Source organism: Leucopleurus acutus (genome assembly GCF_964270905.1).
Source record: "Leucopleurus acutus genome assembly, chromosome: 2".
Taxonomy (NCBI): Eukaryota; Metazoa; Chordata; class Mammalia; order Artiodactyla; family Delphinidae; genus Leucopleurus; species Leucopleurus acutus.
Window position 1 is genome coordinate 67,753,692 of NC_139143.1, and position 18,939 is coordinate 67,772,630.

The 18,939-nt window shown below is 40.2% G+C and overlaps 1 protein-coding gene across 2 annotated transcripts in view; it reads left to right on the forward strand.

The window, feature by feature from the left end:
* Window positions 1-18,938, forward strand: part of NME7 (NME/NM23 family member 7) — a 265,965-nt gene extending 247,027 nt beyond the window's left edge. For both annotated transcript variants that reach the window (XM_082833178.1, XM_082833177.1), the window contains one exon: window positions 18,842-18,938. In XM_082833178.1, coding sequence (XP_082689304.1) covers window positions 18,842-18,874 — 33 coding nt within the window. In that variant the 3' untranslated portion in view covers window positions 18,875-18,938. The remainder of the gene's footprint in view (window positions 1-18,841) is intronic.
* Window position 18,939: the final 1 nt, after the last annotated feature.

The following is an 18,939-nucleotide window of genomic DNA, read 5'->3' on the forward strand; positions in this document are numbered from 1 at the left end:
AACCTGAGCTCCCAAAGTGGCAAGGCCTGTCGCCATCCTATCTTTGTTTCCCGCCTCTCTCCTTCTGCTATGTTCCTTTCCACTCTCTCTGTAACCTGTGATTTATTTGCTTGCCTTATGTACCTTAATCATTTTCAGAGTAGCTAGATTAGTTTACTATGTATGCCATAACAAAGTGCCACAGACTGGGTGGCTTAGACAACATAACTTTATTTCCTCACATTTCTGGAGGCTAGAAGTCTAAGATGAAGGTGTCGGCAGTCTTGGTTTCTTCTGAGGCCTTCGTTCGTTGGTTGGTAGATGGCTGTCTTCTCCCTGTTTTCACATAGTCTTTCTTCTGTGTGTTTTTGTGTCCTAATCTCCTCTTCTTACAAGAATACCAGTCATATTGGATTAGGATGCACCCTAACAACCCCAGCTTAATTTAATCACCAGTTTAAAGATCCTTCTCCAAATACAGTCACATTCTGAGATAATTGGGGCACATATGAATGTGGGGGGAACACAGTCCCTCCCATAACAGTAGCCCAAGATGGATATCGTAATACTTGTCAGTTAGAGGCAGGATTCAATTCTTCACATCCTGTTGACCTCCTTGGGTGATCAGAGGAAGTAGGGTGGGAGGAAGGTAATCCAGCATCAGAGGCACGCCCCAAGACTTAGGCCTTCCATTCAGCCAGGTTCTTGTCATGACGCCTCTATAAGGGCAACAAAATAAGATTTGCTGGTACAGTTATGTACCAGCACTGTGCTAGGCATTTTACATACATTTGTCTAACTGAATCCTTAAAATAGTCCTAAAAGGTGGGAGCTGCCAGTATTCTCATTTGGGAGCTGAGGAAACCAAGGTTTGGCAATACTGAATGATTTGCTCAAGATCCCACAGCAAGTAAACAAAAATGCTGGGATTCAAATCCAGATCTACATCTGACTCCAACAGTGATGATTTTTCCATAGCACCTGTTTGCTTCTCTCTGTAGAAAACAAATGTGTTGATTGATCACTTGTTATAGGTAATCCCCAAATTACCCTATTCTGAAGATCTAGTTTTTCACTTCGTGTTCCTCTTGGCCAAGTCAAGACCAGGTCAGTAAACTTCCTTCAGGAAAAAAATTTTTTTTTTCTTTTTCTACTAACTCCAGGTGGAACTCTGTATGGTTAGAATAGTCACTGCAATGATTCCCAGAAAAGAAACAATATATTCTTTTTAATCATTTCAAAGTATTTTGATTATCTATATTGCTGTGTTGTAAACTACCCCAAAACTTAGTGGCTTGAAAAAGTAATCATTTTCTCTCTCACACTTCTGTGGTTTACTGGGTTCTGTTGGGTGGTTTATTTGTTCTCTGTGATGCTGGCTGGAGCTGCAGTCACCTAGCGGTTCAAAGGGGCTAGAATGTTCAAGATAGCTCCTTCTAATCTCTGACATTTTGGAGGAGAACCACAAGAGAGCTCAGCTCAGACAGCTGAGTGTCCCTTTCTCTCCATGTCAGCTCAGAACTGCCTCTTCACATGGTCATCTCTCCAGCAGAGACTCCTTACATGGCAGCTTAGGACTGCCAAAAGCAGAAGCTGCAGGCCTTCTTAAATCTTAGGTCAAGAACTGGCATAACATCCCTTCCATCACATTCTCTTAGTTAAAGTGAATCTCAGGCCCATATTCAGTGTAAGGGGGGAAACCCAAGGCCACGAACACTGGACAGTGTGACTCATAAAGATCATCCTTAGAGACTAGCTGCCACCCAAAGTGTGCTAAAGAAGAGAAATGGGGGAAAGAAGGCGCTAACTGCATATTTAATATTGAGTGATTTAGCAATACTGAACTAAATGGGGAAATAGTTTTGAAACACTTAAGCCCTTTTTCCAAAAGCAAGGAGTGTTTTTTGGATTATAGTATATCAGTGAAAAGAACTTATACAAAGGCAGCATATTTAATCTTTGTAGAAAACAAATAAGACCACTTCCTTAGATCACTGCTGTGATGACAACCTACAAAACCTTGAGTATCAATTAAAGAAATATAACATCAGTTTCACTAGTACCAAATTCTCAGTCCTTGCTCTCTCTAAGCTACAGTTGTTATGGCTTTGCAGTGACCAAAGTTGGAGTGGGTTTTTGGCTCCTTCTCTGAGTCAGAAATTTTTCTTGAAGAAAGGAAGGAAGGAAAAGAGGGAGGGAGGAAGCCACATGAGAAAACAACACAAAAACCTTGCACAATTCTCCAGTAACAAGGTGAATTTGTATTCTGTTTTGGTTCAATTAAGCATTTGTTAAGTACCAAGAAGTGTTAAATGATATCATGTACATTATATCATTTACTCAAGTATAATCAATAATCCCTACCCTAAAAAATTAGCTTTCATGGGTTGTAAAATTATTTATAACTAGATTTTTTGGTAAGAAATATGAGTGCATCCCACATGGCAGATACAATTTGTAACAAAATATATTCTCTTGTGTATGATCAGTATGATTTTGCTATTTATGAATATACTCATGGAAAATGATGTATTTTGCCAGCTAGAGATATGTGTGCTATTTAGACATAGCATGCTTTAGATGAGGGTCAGCAAACGATGGCCCACCAGTCAAATCTGGCCCTCTGCCTGTTTTTTTAAATAAAGTTTTATTAGAACACAGCCACACTTTATTTACATAATGTCTATGACTGCTCTGCAGCTACATCAGCAAAATTGAGTAGTTGCGACAGAGATTGTATGGCCCACAATGCCTAAAATATTTACTACTCTGTCCCTTAACAGAAGAAGTTTGGTGACCCCTGATTTAGATGATTAGTTTGGCCTTTATCAGTTTCTTTTTAAGTTCCACAAGGGTTTTTCCTTGTTTTCTGTTGGTTGATTGGTTGATGGCTTAAAGTAGAGATTCTAAGGTTACAAAGTGAAAAGTGCGATGGGGGGAAGAGGGTACAGGAAGAGCATTTGGGCAGAGGAAATTGCATGCCTAGAGTCCCAGATATATGCCAGAAGATGGAGTATCCAGGTAATTATTTGAAATGATTGTGGCTAGAGTTTAAAATATGAAGGGAAAAGTGGTTATGGTAGCATTTCGAATAGTAGACTAGGTCCAGGTTGTGATGGGTTGTGTTTTGTTTTTTAAATAAGGAGCAATGGAAGAAAACTCCAGTGGCAGTAGAGAGAATGGGTTGGAGGAAGATCAAAAGTAGAATAGCTAGGAAACTGGGACCTCCTACCTCTAAATGAATTTTGTCATAAGCATCTCTAGTTTTACGTGTTCAAAATGTATTCTAGCTAGAAATGTTAAACATCAACATTTTCTGCTATTATTCATCTTTAGGAGATGGAAAGTGCACAAGAAAGAGAAAGCAATATAATTGAGAAGACTGTACAAAATTCTTTTGGTACTCAGTGCTTAACTTTTGTGATTCTGATTTTCCAAGCAATTCAATTAATTTTTAGTTGGCCTAACCATAATAACTAGTATTGCAAAAGTTCCCTCAAATTTACTGCTGTTATGACTGAGTCAAAGAGCAGTGGTGATCAGAAACTGCTTGGAAAGGACCTCCGAAAAATCTTCTCAGGAAATATCATAAGCAGTTTTGGAGTGGTTTGCTTTTGGTTTGGTTTTGTTTTTTCCTAAATCAACCCAAGTGTATCCCGCTGAAGATAGATCATTTCCACTTGGGTTAGGGGAGTTATAGGTCCCAGGGAGTAGGCATGGTGCCTGCACTAAAGAAAACAACCACTGAAGTTGGCACTAAATTGCTCCTTTGGTATGATTTCATCTGAAAGGGTAGGGATTTAGTAAATCAATGAAGATCTCATCCCAGACTCTTACAAGGTGAGGATGATGTCTGGCTAAAATGTTCAGGCTGATGAATGATGAAGTGAAAGGGAGCTGACAGACACAGGGCAGGTAGTTCTAAATCCTCACATAGGGGAGATTTTCTTCTGGAAAATCTATTTGATCTGACTTTACTCTTTTTAAGCATGAATTCTGAATGTTTCAGGAATCTTTATTGGAAATGCCTAGATTAGAGATGTGTGTATTTGGCATAAAGGAGAGTAGCAACGGAGAACAGCATCCATGACCCCAGAATCTCAATTGAGCTACTTGATGTTTTCCTTCACTTAGTAGGGTAATAGAAATCACAATACGAACAGTTAAAATTAGATTGCCAGGGCTTCCCTGGTGGTGCAGTGGTTAAGAATCCACCTGCCAATGCAGGAGACATGGGTTCGAGCCCTGGTCCGGGAAGATCCCACATGCCATGGAGCAACTAAGCCCGTGCACCACAACTACTGAGCCTGCGTGCCACAACTACTGAAGCCTGTGCGCCTAGAACCCATGCTCCACAACAAGAGAAGCCTCCGCAATGAGAAGCCCGCACACCGCAATGAAGAGTAGCCCCTGCTTGCTGCAACTAGAGAAAAGCCTGCGCGCGGCAACAAAGACCCAACGCAGCCAAAAATTAATTAATTAATTTTAAAAAAATTAGATTGCCTGGGTTCGAATCCTAACTCTGCTTCTTAGCTAGCTATGGGGCCTAAATCTCAGTTTCCTGAACTGTCATACAGAGATAACAGTCATAGATCAGTAAGTATTAAATGAGATAATGCAAAGCATTTAGAACAGTGCTGTTGTTATCACCATTATTATTGTAGTTATTACTGTTATTTATATCCGTTAAGAATTTGGCTGCTAGGAACAGAAGTGCCAAAAAGAGAACAAATTAAAGGTTTTCTTACTGTGAAACAAGAAGTGAGGAGGCAGGCCATGATAGGCTTTGGTTTAGCCGCTCAACAATCCAGGCCCAAGATCTCTGCAGTAATCTTGGCCTTTCCCTTGTGACTGCCCCTTAGTTCCAAGGTGGCTACTCTGTCTCTAACATCATGTGCTCATTCCAGGCAGAAAGAACTGAAGGGCAGAGGGCAACAGGATGCTACCGGCTGAGTGTGCCTGCTTTTAAGGAGCTTTCCTATAAGCCCTACCCAACAACTTCTGCATATGTGACATTAGTGAGAAATGAATCACCATCCTCCCCTCCCCGCCCCTCACCTGTAACAGAGGCTATGCACTTTGTTATGCGCCAACAAAATCCAAATCCTCTTTTTAAAGGAGAAAGGGAGAATGAGTATTGGGTGGGCACTGGCAATCTCTACCACATTATTTTCAATGTTGTTGTTATTGCTGCCATCACTGCTATATCTTGAAACACTGTCATCTTTCTCTGCTGTAAATTTCCCAGTGACAGAATCCATGGAAAATCTCTCTTTGTTTTAAAACACTTCTTCAGTCTGTCAATATTATTCTTGAAAATAGCACCAGAGGAATATGCCAATAGTAAGTCACCTATATTTTAATTGATTGGGTTCTGTTTCAGTCTTTGACATCACTGTTCTGTTCTAAGTAGTTTGAGAGAATATGAAACATTACATAAAATAAATTATCTAGATTTTTGATAGGACCAAGACAGGGTTATACCATTCAAAGTAGGGCTTAGAAACTAAGATCCAAGCTACTCTAAATGAAATCTTTAAACTGATAAGGCTTTAAATAATTCATTGTTTTATACTATTCTGGAAACTTAAAGAACTTTTGGAGTATTTACGGGCCAATGATATTCTTGTTTGAAAATAAATTAATTCATGATATTTTGCCTGAAGCATGTCTCTGTAATAATTGCCTCTTTCTAGAAGCCTATTTACTCTTCTTTGATAGGAATATAGTCACTCATTTCTTACCCTCCTGAAATCCTCTCCAGTTCTCTACTGCCCTAAATTGTTCATTGCAAACCAACCATGGTCTTTGCTGGCCTAGGGACAGAGTTCTTTCCATTCTGTTCATGAATGTCAGTGTTTGTTGTTATATCAGCGTGATTGGCGGAAGCCAGTGATGGAGATTGTGCAAGAAGCTTCTTTTTCTTTTTTAATGTATTTTATTGAAGTGTAGTTGATTTATAATGTGTCAATTTCTGCTGTACAGCAAAGTGATTCAGTCATATATACATTCTTTTTCATACTCTTTTCCATTATGGTTTATCACAGGATACTGAATATAGGTCCCTGTGCTATACAGTAGGACCTTGTTTATCCATTCTATATATAATAGTTTGCATCTGCTCATCCCAAACTCCTATACCCTCACTCCCTCCTTGGCAACCACAAGTCTGTTCTCTATGTCTGTGAGTCTGTGTCTGTTTCATAGATAAGTTCATTTGTGTCATATTTTAGATTCCACGTATCAGTGATATCATATGGTATTTGTCTTTCTCATTCTGATTTATTTCACTTAGTGTGATAATCTCTAGGTCCATTCATGTTGCCGCAAATGGCATTATTTCGTTCTTTTTTATGGTTGAGTAGTATTCCATTGTATATATGTCCCACATCTTCTTTATCCATTCATCTGATGATGGATATTTAGGTTGTTTCCACATCTTATTCACTATTGTGAATAGTGCTGCTGTGAACATAGGGGTGCATGTATCTTTTTTTTTTTTTTACAAGGGGACTTCTTTAAAATATTTATTTATTTATTTACTTATTTATGGCTGCACTGGGTCTTCATTGCTGTGTGCTTGCTTCTCATTGCAGTGGCTTCTCTTGTTGTGGAGCACAGGCTCTAGGTGCACGGACTTCAGTAGTTGTGGCACGCAGGCTCAGTAGTTGTGGCTTGCAGGCTCTAGAGCACAGCCTCAGTAGTTGTGGCGCACGAGCTTAGTTGCTCCGTGGCATGTGGGATCTTCCTGGGCCAGGGATCGAACCTGTGTCTCCTGCATTGGCAGGCAGATTCTTAACCACTGTGCCACCAGGGAAGTCCCCATGTATCTTTTTGAATTATAGTTTTGTCCAGATATATGCCCAGGAGTAGGATTGCTGGATCATATGGCAATTCTGTTTTTAGTTTTTTGAGGAACTTCCATACTGTTTTCCATAGTGGCTGCACCAATGTACATTCCCACCAACAGTGTAGGAAGGTTCCCTTTTCTCCACACCCTCTCCAGCATTTGTTATTTGTAGACTTTTTAACGATGGCCATTCTGACCAGTGTGAGGTGGTACCTCACTGTAGTTTTGATTTGCATTTCTCTAATAATTAGTGATGTTGAACATCTTTTCATATGCCTATTGGCCATCTGTATGTCTTCTTTGGGGAAATGTCCATTTAGGTAAGAAGTTTCTTTTTTATCTATAGCCGACTTTGAGAAAGAGTGGGTGATGAGGGTGTGATAAAGAAGAGAAATAGAGAACACGATACAGATATTTAATTATCAAGACTTTATGGACTACTGTATATGAAGAATTCTGACATATACAAAAGAAGTGAAAGGAGCATCCCTTGCCCTGAAGCATAAAATCCCTTGCGCTGAAAGAATAAAAGAAAGGACATTTGAAGTGGTAAAGTCCTTTCTTTGTCCCTGGGCATCAGGAAAGGAAGAATGACTGGAGCCAAAAGCATGCTGGTTTTAGGGGGCTGTAATGTTGGGCTTTATGAAAGCCAAGCCAGGAAGGTTTGATGTAATACAGTGGGAAACAGGGAGCCAGTGGAGGTTTTGAGCTGGGGAAGGTGTGTGAGATTCAGAGGTTGCTTTGGGCAATGACAGTGGTGGTGGCTGGAGCACAGGTGGAGATGGGAGCCTCCCTGTCTTAGAATTAGCTGGCAACTCATCTCTTTCTTCTCATGCAGTTGTCTTCCAGGCTGTTATCTCCCTACCAGGAGCACTGGCCATCTCGGCTCAGGGCCATTGTCTCAATTCATCTTTCCCAGGAACTGTGCAACAAGCTCTTTAAATACATAATAAGAAGGTTGAAATTTCACTGGAATATATTTAGCCCAGAAAAGCTTTTTTGTTAGTAACAGTGAGGAAAGTTTTATAGAAAAATATGGCAATTGCCTTTTATAACATTGTTATCAAAGATTAAAAATATTTCTTCCACGTCTCCAATTTGCCCTTCAAAAGATATTATTAACATATGATTCTAGCCATTTTGACCCTTTAAATCTTTGGATGTAAGAAGGTCTTTTTTTCTTTAATCTTAAATTATCTCAACATTTGCCCTCTCCAGTTCTTTCTGGATTTAGTGGAAAAGTCCATCCCAACTATTCCCCTCATTAGCTAATTGTATATTCTGATTATATATTCTATCTGCTTTGATCTAATTTAAGAGCTTTTTAAACTTTTCTAACATGTCTTTATAAAAGTGATGCCATATCTTCTAAATAACTTTAGTTGCTATTTTTCTAATTTAATCATTTTCCTCTTGGAGCTTTTCAAAGTGAAATGTGTGTGAAGTATAGCAACAAGAACTTCCCAAGAAACGAATACCTGTGGGTTTTTTGTTTTCTGTTTTTTTAAAGGTACTGTACTTCCTTGGGTTTTAACTTCCAGTATCCTTTATGAGGTCAGTCTGCAAAGATGGCCTCCCAGACAGCATTTGCCCCTTGGGCCCAAGTCTTTAGGGGACCATCAGGACACACTCCAAGATCCCTTTCCCAAGTCACCGTTTATTGTTATAGAACTCACTCTGTGAGGCTACTTTGATTTCTTTCTCATGAATACCCAAGATGAGCCTGTTGAAGTTCAGTCTCCTTTTTTTTGCCCATATTCCCCATTTCATCGTGTGAGGCCTTACCCATCGCTTGGGCACATTATTCATGTTGAGAGCCTCCAGTGTACTAGGAAAAGCCAAGTTAACTGGGAGATTTCATTCTTTCCTTCAGATCACTTATGGCAGTATCAGATGGGCTTGGTTCCAGCCCTGATTTCTAGGGCGCCTACTTTTACTAACTGTCTAGGGCAGTGGTTTGCAACCCCCATGAACATCAGAAGTATCTGTGGAGCTATTTGAAGTGCATATATCCTGGACCTTGCCAAGACCTAATGAATCATACTCTCTGGGAATGGGGTCCAAGCATCCGTTTGTTGTTTTTTAGAGATCTAAAGGGTGATTCAGATCTACAGCCAGATGGAGAATCACTCCTTCTCCAATTGATCATCATATTTACATTTCCTTTTCTTACTTGAAGACATTTTTTAAGTTTTAAGGACAGAATATGTTCCCTATCAAAACCTTTTTTTCTGTAGGAGGGTCAGCAAAAATGAATTTCGAACATGAAATGACAAGTTCACCTGAGTTTTCTCCCCTTCTTGACTGATATTCCCAGGTGAGCCTCTTAGCTTCACCGTAAACTGACTTGTAGCAAAGCCCATCCTGAGCTGCGAATTTATAAATCCACTCATCAACGTATATACACATTCATCCCAATGAGGTAGATCTTATTGTTCTCAATTTTTAGATTTAGGAATGAAACAGGAGGGAAGGGGGCAGGGCACAACCTTTAGAAGAATGACATAGCCCAAGGACACGACAAACTGATTAGAACCAAATAGGTCCAAGATGGCAGATGAGTCAATGACTTCCACTAGACCTTGACCCTCAGTATACTCTCATTGTAACACATCAGCAGATCCAAGGCTGACCTTTAAGGTCGAAAAGTAGGTGGTGGCCCAATTCCTGGAAATCCCCGCCCCCTCCTAAAATAGCTGGAATACTTCTCCCACTCATTAGCCTATGAAATTACCCAGCCCTATAAAAACTGACAACCCCATACCCTGGTGCCTTTCTCACCTTCTGACATGACCCACACTCTGTCTGTGGAGTGTGTTTCTCTCTAAATAAATCCACTTCTTTACCTATCACTTTATCTCTCACTGAATTATTTCTGTGACAAGACGTCAAGAACCTGAGCTTCATTAAGTCCTGAGACCAGGTGTGTTATCTCAGTTAAAAGACTGTGGATTCAAGTCCCAGTCTGAGGTCCACGGTTTCAGGAACAGCCTGAGAGAGTTTACATGACTTGCCTAACAGCACGAGGAAATAGTGACTAGAATCAAACAAAGTTCTTCCAAGTCCAAATTCAGTACTCTTTCACTATACTAGGCTGTTTTTTCTACCGATTAATATTATCATTTTATTTTGAAATAATTTTAGACTTATTTTTAAAAATTGCAAAAAAATAACAATTCAAGGAACTTCTCTAAACCATTTGCCCACATTCCCCAGATGTTAACGTTTTACCACGTTAATCATTCTCTTTTCTCTCCTTGTGTATGTGTGCATTATTTATTACATATATGTGTATATATTTGACAGTAAATTACAGTTATGATTCCCTTTTATCTCTCAGTACTTCAGTGTATATTTCCTAAAACACAGATATTCTCTTCCTTCCCCACAGAATAATGATTAGAAATCAGGAAATTAATACAGCACTATACTATGTACAGACATTCAAATCTTACCAGTTTCACTCACAAATGTCTTGTAGCACAAGAAAAAAAAAATGTTTCTGCTCTAGGATCCATTCAGGGATTACATGTTGTGTTTGGTTCTGTGTCTCTTTACTGTCTTTGTTTGCAAAGGTCCTCAGTCTGCCTTTGTCATTCATGACCTGGTTAATTATGTAGGCTGTCCCCTAGTAAGCTGGAATTGCCCTGGCAGTTTTGGCTCTCAGAGCCGGATGGAATTGCTCAGAAACCCATGGCTTCACTGACATACAGCAGGACAGACCACAGCATTGTGAGGATATGGGAGAACTGATAATGATAATTATTTTGTAATATTTACTATATGCTGGGCACTGTTTTAAATGCTTTCCGTATATTAACTCATTTAATCTTTACAACAACCTTATGTAATCAGTATTATTATATTAGAGATGTGCAATATGAGAAACCAAGAAGTTATGACTTCCTCAAGGTCAGCCAGCCAGGAAATGGCAAGGCCAGGAGTCAAACCCATCCCCTCCGCAGCCAGGCTCCATCTTTACCTTGAGCTCTTAACCAGCGTGAGCAAAGCCTGAGGCACTAAACTGAATCACGCGTCCTCAGGCAAGCTGCTAGCTCTAACCTCAGTCTCATCAACTGAAAAATGGGACTAATACATCTGTTTCAGTTCTAAGGATTACACAAGATAATTTATGAAAGCATTTGATATATAACAAGGACTCCACTTTTTAAGAGTAAGTAAAATTTTAAATGTAAACATTGAAAAATTATCCGTGGCTCTCATATGGTGACCCTCAGAGAGTTCTTTTTTAACCATTGAGGGTAGGGAGAAGGGAACAGAAGTTCCCTATTCATACTTTTAGGTTTTTTGAGGGCCTGGGGAGGGACTAGCTGCAACCAGAACCACCTTCAGGGCAGAAGAGGCCAGATAAGAATGAGTCACAAAACACAATTTTAGAATGAATTTCTAGAAAGGACTCCTGTTAGATAGATTAGAAAAAATGGTATATATTTCCTATAGAGAGAAAGGTCAGCACCACTCTATTCTGGGCTGAGGTGTATTTTCCTTCTAGCTTTAAAAAGACAGTTGCTCTCATTAGTGGGTGGCAGCAGAGGAATCAAGAGATCTTTATAAGAAAACTGAGAATATTGGGTTTTCAGAATTACTGAAATGTCTAGTCATTTCAATGTGAAATTTTCATTTTGTCTTAAAAGACTTCTGGTGTATAGCAAAGTGAATCAGTTATACTTATATCCATTCTTTTTTAGTTTCTTTTCCCATATAGGTTATTACAGAATATTGAGTAGAGTTCCCTGTGCTATACAGGAGGTCCTTATTAGTTTTTTTTTAATTTTTTAAATTAATTTTTACTGCAGTATAGTTGATTTATAATGTTAGTTTCAGGTGTACAGCAAAGTGAATCAATTATACATATACATATATCCACTCATTTTTAAGACTATTTTCCCATATGGGTAATTACAGGGTATTGAATAGAGTTCCCTGTGCTATACAGTAGGTCCTTATTAGTTATCTTCTTTTTTTTTTTTTTTTTTTTTTTTGCAGTACGCGGGCCTCTCACTGCTGTGGCCTCTCCCGTTGCGGAGCACAGGCTCCGGACGCACAGGCCCAGCGGCCATGGCTCACGGGCCCAGCCGCTCCGCGGCACGTGGGATCTTCCCAGACCGTGGCACAAACCCACGTCCCCTGCATCGGCAGGCGGACTCTCAACCACTGCGCCACCGGGGAAGCCCTAGTTATCTCTTTTATATACACCTGAAACTAACACAACATTGTAAATCAACTATACTCCAATTTAAAAAAAACAAAAAAGACTTCAAATATGGCCTCCGAACCCATGGAGAAGATAAACATATATGAAGGAGATAACTACAGTAGGTTCAACTTTATTATTAATATTTTGTAGCCTATAAATAGATTTGAGGGGGTACCTCTGCAGCCCAAGGACTTTCTGGGCTCTGTAGCTGAGACAGTAAGCAGGAACAGATTTTTCATCTCTTTTTTTTTTTTCTTTATATCAAGGCGAGGATGTTTCCTCTGAGACCTTCTGTCTGAAGAACAGAGGTCCTTTACCCACCACCTTTTTCCTCACAACTGTTTACTTCTGAACTCCATTATCTGGAGAGCTGAAAACAAGTGGTGACTTGTAGGGAGAAGACAAAGAGGGAGAGAGGGAGCGTGGGAAGAGTTCAGAAAGGATTCAGGCTCACATGTGAAAGGCCTGCTGGTAGCCTCCTCCAACCATCCCCACAGCAGAGGCCCTCTCCCCCTCACCCCTGCCCCAAGGCTTCGGCCTGCCCTCCTGGGCCTCTGTTTCTCTCCTAGCAAGTCTGGCGGCTCCCATCTTCCATAGCCAGCCTCATCTTGCACCTTCCCCAACCCGCCACCTCTCACCATCATTGCTTATTTTACAAGCAGCGTTTTCAACCACATTTTCCACTCACCCGATAGGAAAACCAGGCCAAAGTAGCCTTAGCACAGAGGCCCATGGCTGTAAGCAGAACTGTTACAGAATGGAAATGTAGGGCCCCTGGTTCAAGAATTATTAAGAATTTCAAGAGAGAGACAGTGGAACACTAAACCAGGCATAGGCCCTTCTAAGCATGTGGCCCTGTGTGTCAGCACAGGTTACACGTCCATGAAGCCAGCCTTGGCTATAAGGGCCCCAAGTGAGTAGTAAGTTGTTTCCCTTCTGAATAGGCTGATGTATTTAAAATTCAGTATATTATTGGAACACTAACAAAACTGTACCTCAATCAAATTCCGAGTGACTAGATTTTATCTGAAAATCTATCTAGTATAATGGCACAGGTACACATATTTTAGTTTGGTGCTGAACTCCACAACAGTAGGATGGATAAATTCTGTAAATGTTCGAGCACATCTATACTCTGATTTCAAAGGAGAAAAAAAAGAAAAAAGAAAACTCCACAGGCATTTTTGCTGCTCAACTCACGTTAAGAACCACTGGAAAACAGACACCTGCACTCTACCTCCAAAGTGTCTGATTCAGCTATCTGTGGCGGAGCCCAGGCATCAGGAGCAGTAAGCTACACTAGAGACTCTGATACAAAGCCAGAGTTAATAAAACATGCAAGGAGATTTCACGCTTGCTGCATATACTAGAAGTTCCTCTGGGGGAGTGGTGGACAGGGAATCGCTAGCCTTGAGACCCATTTTTGTTATGCACCGTACTCAGGGCAAAGACGAGACATTCTCTGGAAGCTTTCCTTGAGTCTACACTTGAAGCAATTACAGAAAATTTACATTTATTTGAATTACATTCTTACAGAATTGGCAATAATTTATATACGGTCATCAGCAAAGGCAGGGGCTACTCCATGGAAGGTCACAGTGCCACTGTGGCTTAGAGTTGGAAGACACAGATTCAAGTTCCAGCCTTGCCAACTGAGCGAATTCCTCAGCTTACTATATAGGGAAGTCATGGACCTCTGAGTCTCAGGATCCTGCTCTGTATGGGGATAAGGGGACCAGCTTCACAGAGCTGGTGTGAAGGAGATGGTTTATATATGAAATTAGACCATACACTGTGAAGTAGTTCATAAATGTAAGCTGTTGTTCTTATTTAACAGTGATAAAGACAGAACAAATCCTCAAGTTAATCTGATTATTAAAGTGTCGTTGCCCATTGGCATAGCAATTGTATATTCAGCTAAAATTCGCTGCTCCTTCCTCTATGTCACTTCCAACTCATCCTAAGGACTCAAATGTTAACCACTTTATGAAACGTTTTGTGTTCCCACTAGCAGTTAATTATTCCCACTTATACCTTAGCACACGATAGTGATTTTATTTGATTACACGGGTTTTCCTCTTTTCAATCTATAAGCTGTCTGAGGACCAGGTCTCACCCATCACTGAATTATCATGAATGGGATGTGCTCAGTGTGTTGAATGAATGATTGACAGAGGAGGGAAAGAATGAATTAAGTATAGGTGAGAGTAGTTTAGGGCATTTAAGACATTTAGAAGCGTGAAGGCAAAATTTTCATAAGAACAGGAACCTTGTATGCCTGAACCCTTCCCTCCCCCACTTATAGTCGGTGCTGGCCACATGGTAGGTAGCTTGGAAGACATTTGCAAGTCAAAGAAAAGGAGAAAGGCCAGCTCTAGGCACAGGTTTCCGTCAGCATGGACTTCTCATGCCATGTTTCACTTTGGGTAGTACAATCCCAAAGTGTCTGTTAACCTTATTCTATTCCCTTGCCCCCCAGAGGTTCCAGTGCTGAATTATCCTCACCTCCCCAATACCTGATCCTCACCCACTAGTCATTTTAGAACCCCCGTTCCTATGTAAAGGAATAGATCCTATATCCCATTGCTATAGGACTGTTCCATGCTCCTCCAGTACTTGCTAATTTAGTGACCATAAATCCCTGTAACAAGTTATGGGCACTAAAGGGCCACCTTACAGAGGAATGAATACTGAGTATATCAGACATTGTGGATAACTAAATAGGTGGGTTTCAAATCACTCAGTGTCTCCTCCTACCTGGCCTGTATGGGACAAGCACTAGAGGAAGAAGGTGAGCATTTCCTTGGAAAAGGTAGTGCTTTACAGACTGCTTGTAAGGGTGCCAATTTTATGAAATCCCAGTTTTTTAAAGGTTTTGTGGTAAAGCCAGCTGGAGATAGTAAGTCACAGTTTTATTACAATGTGGGCCTTTTCTTAGGGTGTGGGATTCATTTGTGGCTAAATAAAATAGCTGGGTTCTGTAGTCAATAAAAATCAGTACCTTCATGAGGTACTTAACCTCTCAGAACAGACCAATGCTGACAGTCTCTGGGAGAAAAATAGAGAATTAAAATATGAACCAAGATATCTGCCTTGGTTCGATCTCTGTTTCACATTGGGTAGGCTATAGATGCTGGTGATTGCAGGCGTCAGTTGGGAGAATAACAGGTTTATCTCTCTCTTTCCTGTTCATCTTTTCCAGTGCAGAGCCTAGAAATGGCGGACAACATGTCTGGCTAATGCTAGTTTCCTCTTGAAGAAGAAAAGACAGAGTCACATTTTCTCTGAATCTGAAACCAAGATCACTTTATTCACTTGATTACAGCTGTTCTTAAATGCTCCTTGGATAGTTTCCCTCTGTATTATGTTTCCCTCTGTCCTTAGTCATGGATTTTCGAAGTAACCTCACTTAGTTCTCCTCCATGGGCCAAATATATACTGATATTGAAGTGTTACTAATCCTTTAAAATGCCAGGAGTTTGAGCTTTCATTGGACTTTGAAAGATTTTAATAACTAGATTTTCGTCTCTGATCACTGATAATGTTTTTAATTTGGAGTTGGAGCAGTTCCCTCTGGTAATAAATGCAGCTTGGGCAGACAGGGCATGCTATTGTTCTAAAACAGAGCTCAGATTAGATTTTGCCCAAACAGGTACAGAACCGAAAACCTTGGCTTCCGTTAATGCTGTATTTTGGGGCAAAGGTTCCTAAAGTCTACTTGGCCTTTATTACCTTCATGAGTTTTACCATATCTGAGTACCACCTGAAATTGTATTTACTATTTTTCTTTAAATTCATTCGCTGTGATACTTGAATAAGTTTATTTTCCATCATGGAAATATTTATTTAGCATTAAGTGGGAAACTAGTATTACTTGTCCTTAATTGAAGGTAATAAATACAATGAAAAGAAAAGTTATTAAATTCTAGCTAGATACTATTGCTTGCAAAAGGTTCTGAGCCCCAGGCCTATCTCCCTTTATTTGAAAGGGTAGTAACCTGGGTTGAAGCCATACTAGCACCACATTGAAGCTCTCCTTCAGGGAATGTGATGGATTGAAAAAAAAAAGAAAGAAAGAAAGAAAGAATCCTTTTTCCTCTATTTAGTAATTATTCCAATGCTTTTGATTCCAAGTGGTACTTAGCCAACGTGTGAGAAACCCTGCCTTTGAAAAACTCATTCCTTTTATATTCTGTGTGAGGAATTCAACATTTGATTGACTGGACTTGTATGAAAACCCCTTTTCAGGATGTAAGGACACCCCAAAAGTAGATGGCACTGTTCCTACACCCAAGAAACGTGTCATCTAATAATACGAGGAGAGCAAATCATGATAAATGTGTAGCAGCAAGAGTTCCAGAAATATGCAGGTACTTCATACTAGAATGTGAGTGGCAGAGGGTCACTCGAGGGTCTTTCCGGGGCAGTTGAGGAGTACTTAGCAGACTAGGCAGCCAACGAATAAGTACGGAGTCAAAAAACACTAACCAATTCCCCAGTCTCCTAGTGGAGGTATAAGCACTCGCACGGGCAGGGAATAGGTTGGCACCATCTGGAAAGGCCTACAGGGAAGCAAGATTTGGACAGAATCTTGAAGGAAGGAATAGGCAGAGAGCACACACATATATGCACATACACACAGTGTCTTAGAACAGAAGGTACAAGGTTCATATGAAAGCAGGGGGTTAAGTGTGTCTGACCGAGGTTGTGACCTGAGAACAGTCTCAAAAATACAAACGACCTTCCAATTTGAATAAATACTCCCCTTTCCTCAGACGTAAAGCCATTCCCCACTTCTTGTTCATAAACATCACACGTTTAAGACTCATGTACACTGCAAAAAGTGTCGATGTTTCAGCAAAACAAACCATCTTCTGTTAAAGGAACGATACCTTCCATTTCAATGTACGTGGAGGTTGCTTTTTGAGAAACCCAGCTTTAGGTAGATATGTTGTCCGTTTACGGATTTTTGCCGTATTTCCTCAGTTGTTAAGGAGGGCTCCTAAAATCTTTGCAGCTAAGCAGTTGTGCCATTTCTCACAGTTCCCTTTGCTGTTTTTTGTTAAATGGAGTCATTGTTTCTCTGGTATTAATTTACCATCACACGATTTGCTGCTCTAGAGATAGCAAAGTCTCAGGTAGTATTTTTAAAGAATAAACAAGAGAAGCAGATTGGCAGGGTAATAAATGTGGGGCAATAAGGTGGGAATTTAAGCTGTTACTATTTCTGAACAAGTTGTGCTGTCACAGAAATGGCCAGGGGCCTCTGGGTCTGTTTCTGTAAGAGGAGAGCCCAACTGAGGAGGCATTTCAGCATTTCAGGTCCCAGAGGATTTCTCGGGACCAGCCTGAAGGCAGGAAGGATTGATGTAAGCTTTGGCTGCACAGGCTTTGTGAAAGGTTTCCATTTTCTGAAATATAATGATGCCAAGATTTTAGTTTGGGTACTTCCCACGTGGGTTAAGGGATACTAAATCTTCAGCTCCGTTATACCTGGAGAATGTTTTTCGGAAAGCTCATTTTCATCTCCTTTCACTCTAAGGCTCATTTTTAAATATATGGTTAAATATGGACTTAGGCCAAACCATGAACCAAAAAGCAAGGTATAAACCTTCTTAATTTACTGAACCTCAAACCCAACCTTTTTTTTTGGCACATGCTGATTTTTTCAGTTACACATATATATACACATTATTTTTCATATTCTTTTCCATTATGGTTTATCACAGGATATTGAATATAGTTCCCTCTGCTATACAGTGTTATTCTGTATGTAACAGTTTGCATCTGTTAATCCTAAACTCCCAATCCATCCCTCCCCCACCCCGCCACCCCTTGGCAACCACAAGTCTATTCTCTATGTCTGTGAGTCTGTTTTGTAGGTAAGCTCATTTATGTCCTATTTTAGATTCTACATGTGATATGATATTTGTCTTTGACTTAACTTCACTTAGTATGATCATCTCTAGGTCCATTCACGTCGCCGCAGATGGCATTATTATGTTCTTTTTATGGCTGAGTAATATTCCGTTTGTATATATACTACATTTTCTTTATTCATTCATCCTCGATGGACATTTAGGTTGTTTCCATGTCTTGGCTATTGTGAATAGTGCTGCTGCGAACATATGGGGGCATGTGTATTTTCAAATTACAGTTTTGTCAGGATATATGCCCAGCTGTGGGACTGCTAGATCATATGGCAACTCTATTTTTAGGTTTTTAAGGAACCTCCATACTGTTCTCCATAGTGGCTGTATCAATTTACATTTCCACCAACAGTGCAAGAGGGTTCCCTTTTCTCCACACCCTCTCCAGCACTTGTTGTTAGTAGATTTTCTGATGATTCCCATTCTAAGCAGTGTGAGGTGATTCCTCATTGTAGTTTTGATTTCCATTTCTCTAATAATTAGTGATGTTGAGCAGCTTTTCATGTGCCTCTTGGCCGTCTATATGTCTTCTTTGGAGAAATGTCTGTTTAGTTCTTCTGTCCATTTTTTGATTGCTAACCTCATTTTTTTTTTTTTAACTGAACTACTAACAACCATATCTCATGAAGCGCTAGCAGGAACCAAAATTTCATGTTTTCTAAACCGAGTATCACTGCAAAATATTTCTAAACTTGAACTTTAAAACTTCGCTGATTGAGCCTCTGCCTCCAACTAACCTGGTTGTCTCACTGGGAAGGGGTGTGCACCTTGGTGTTCAGAGTCCTGACCCAGCTCTTGGCCTCTGTCGGGTAGAAAAGCCTGAACTTCCATGTGAACTGATGAAATCACGTGTTTGTCTTTCAGGTTCAGTATTTCTTCAAGATCTTGGATAACTAGCAGCTTAGAAAGCAAAGAAGTCACAGGTTGTGGTGTTTAGACAAGAGTGAATCACACATGAGGAA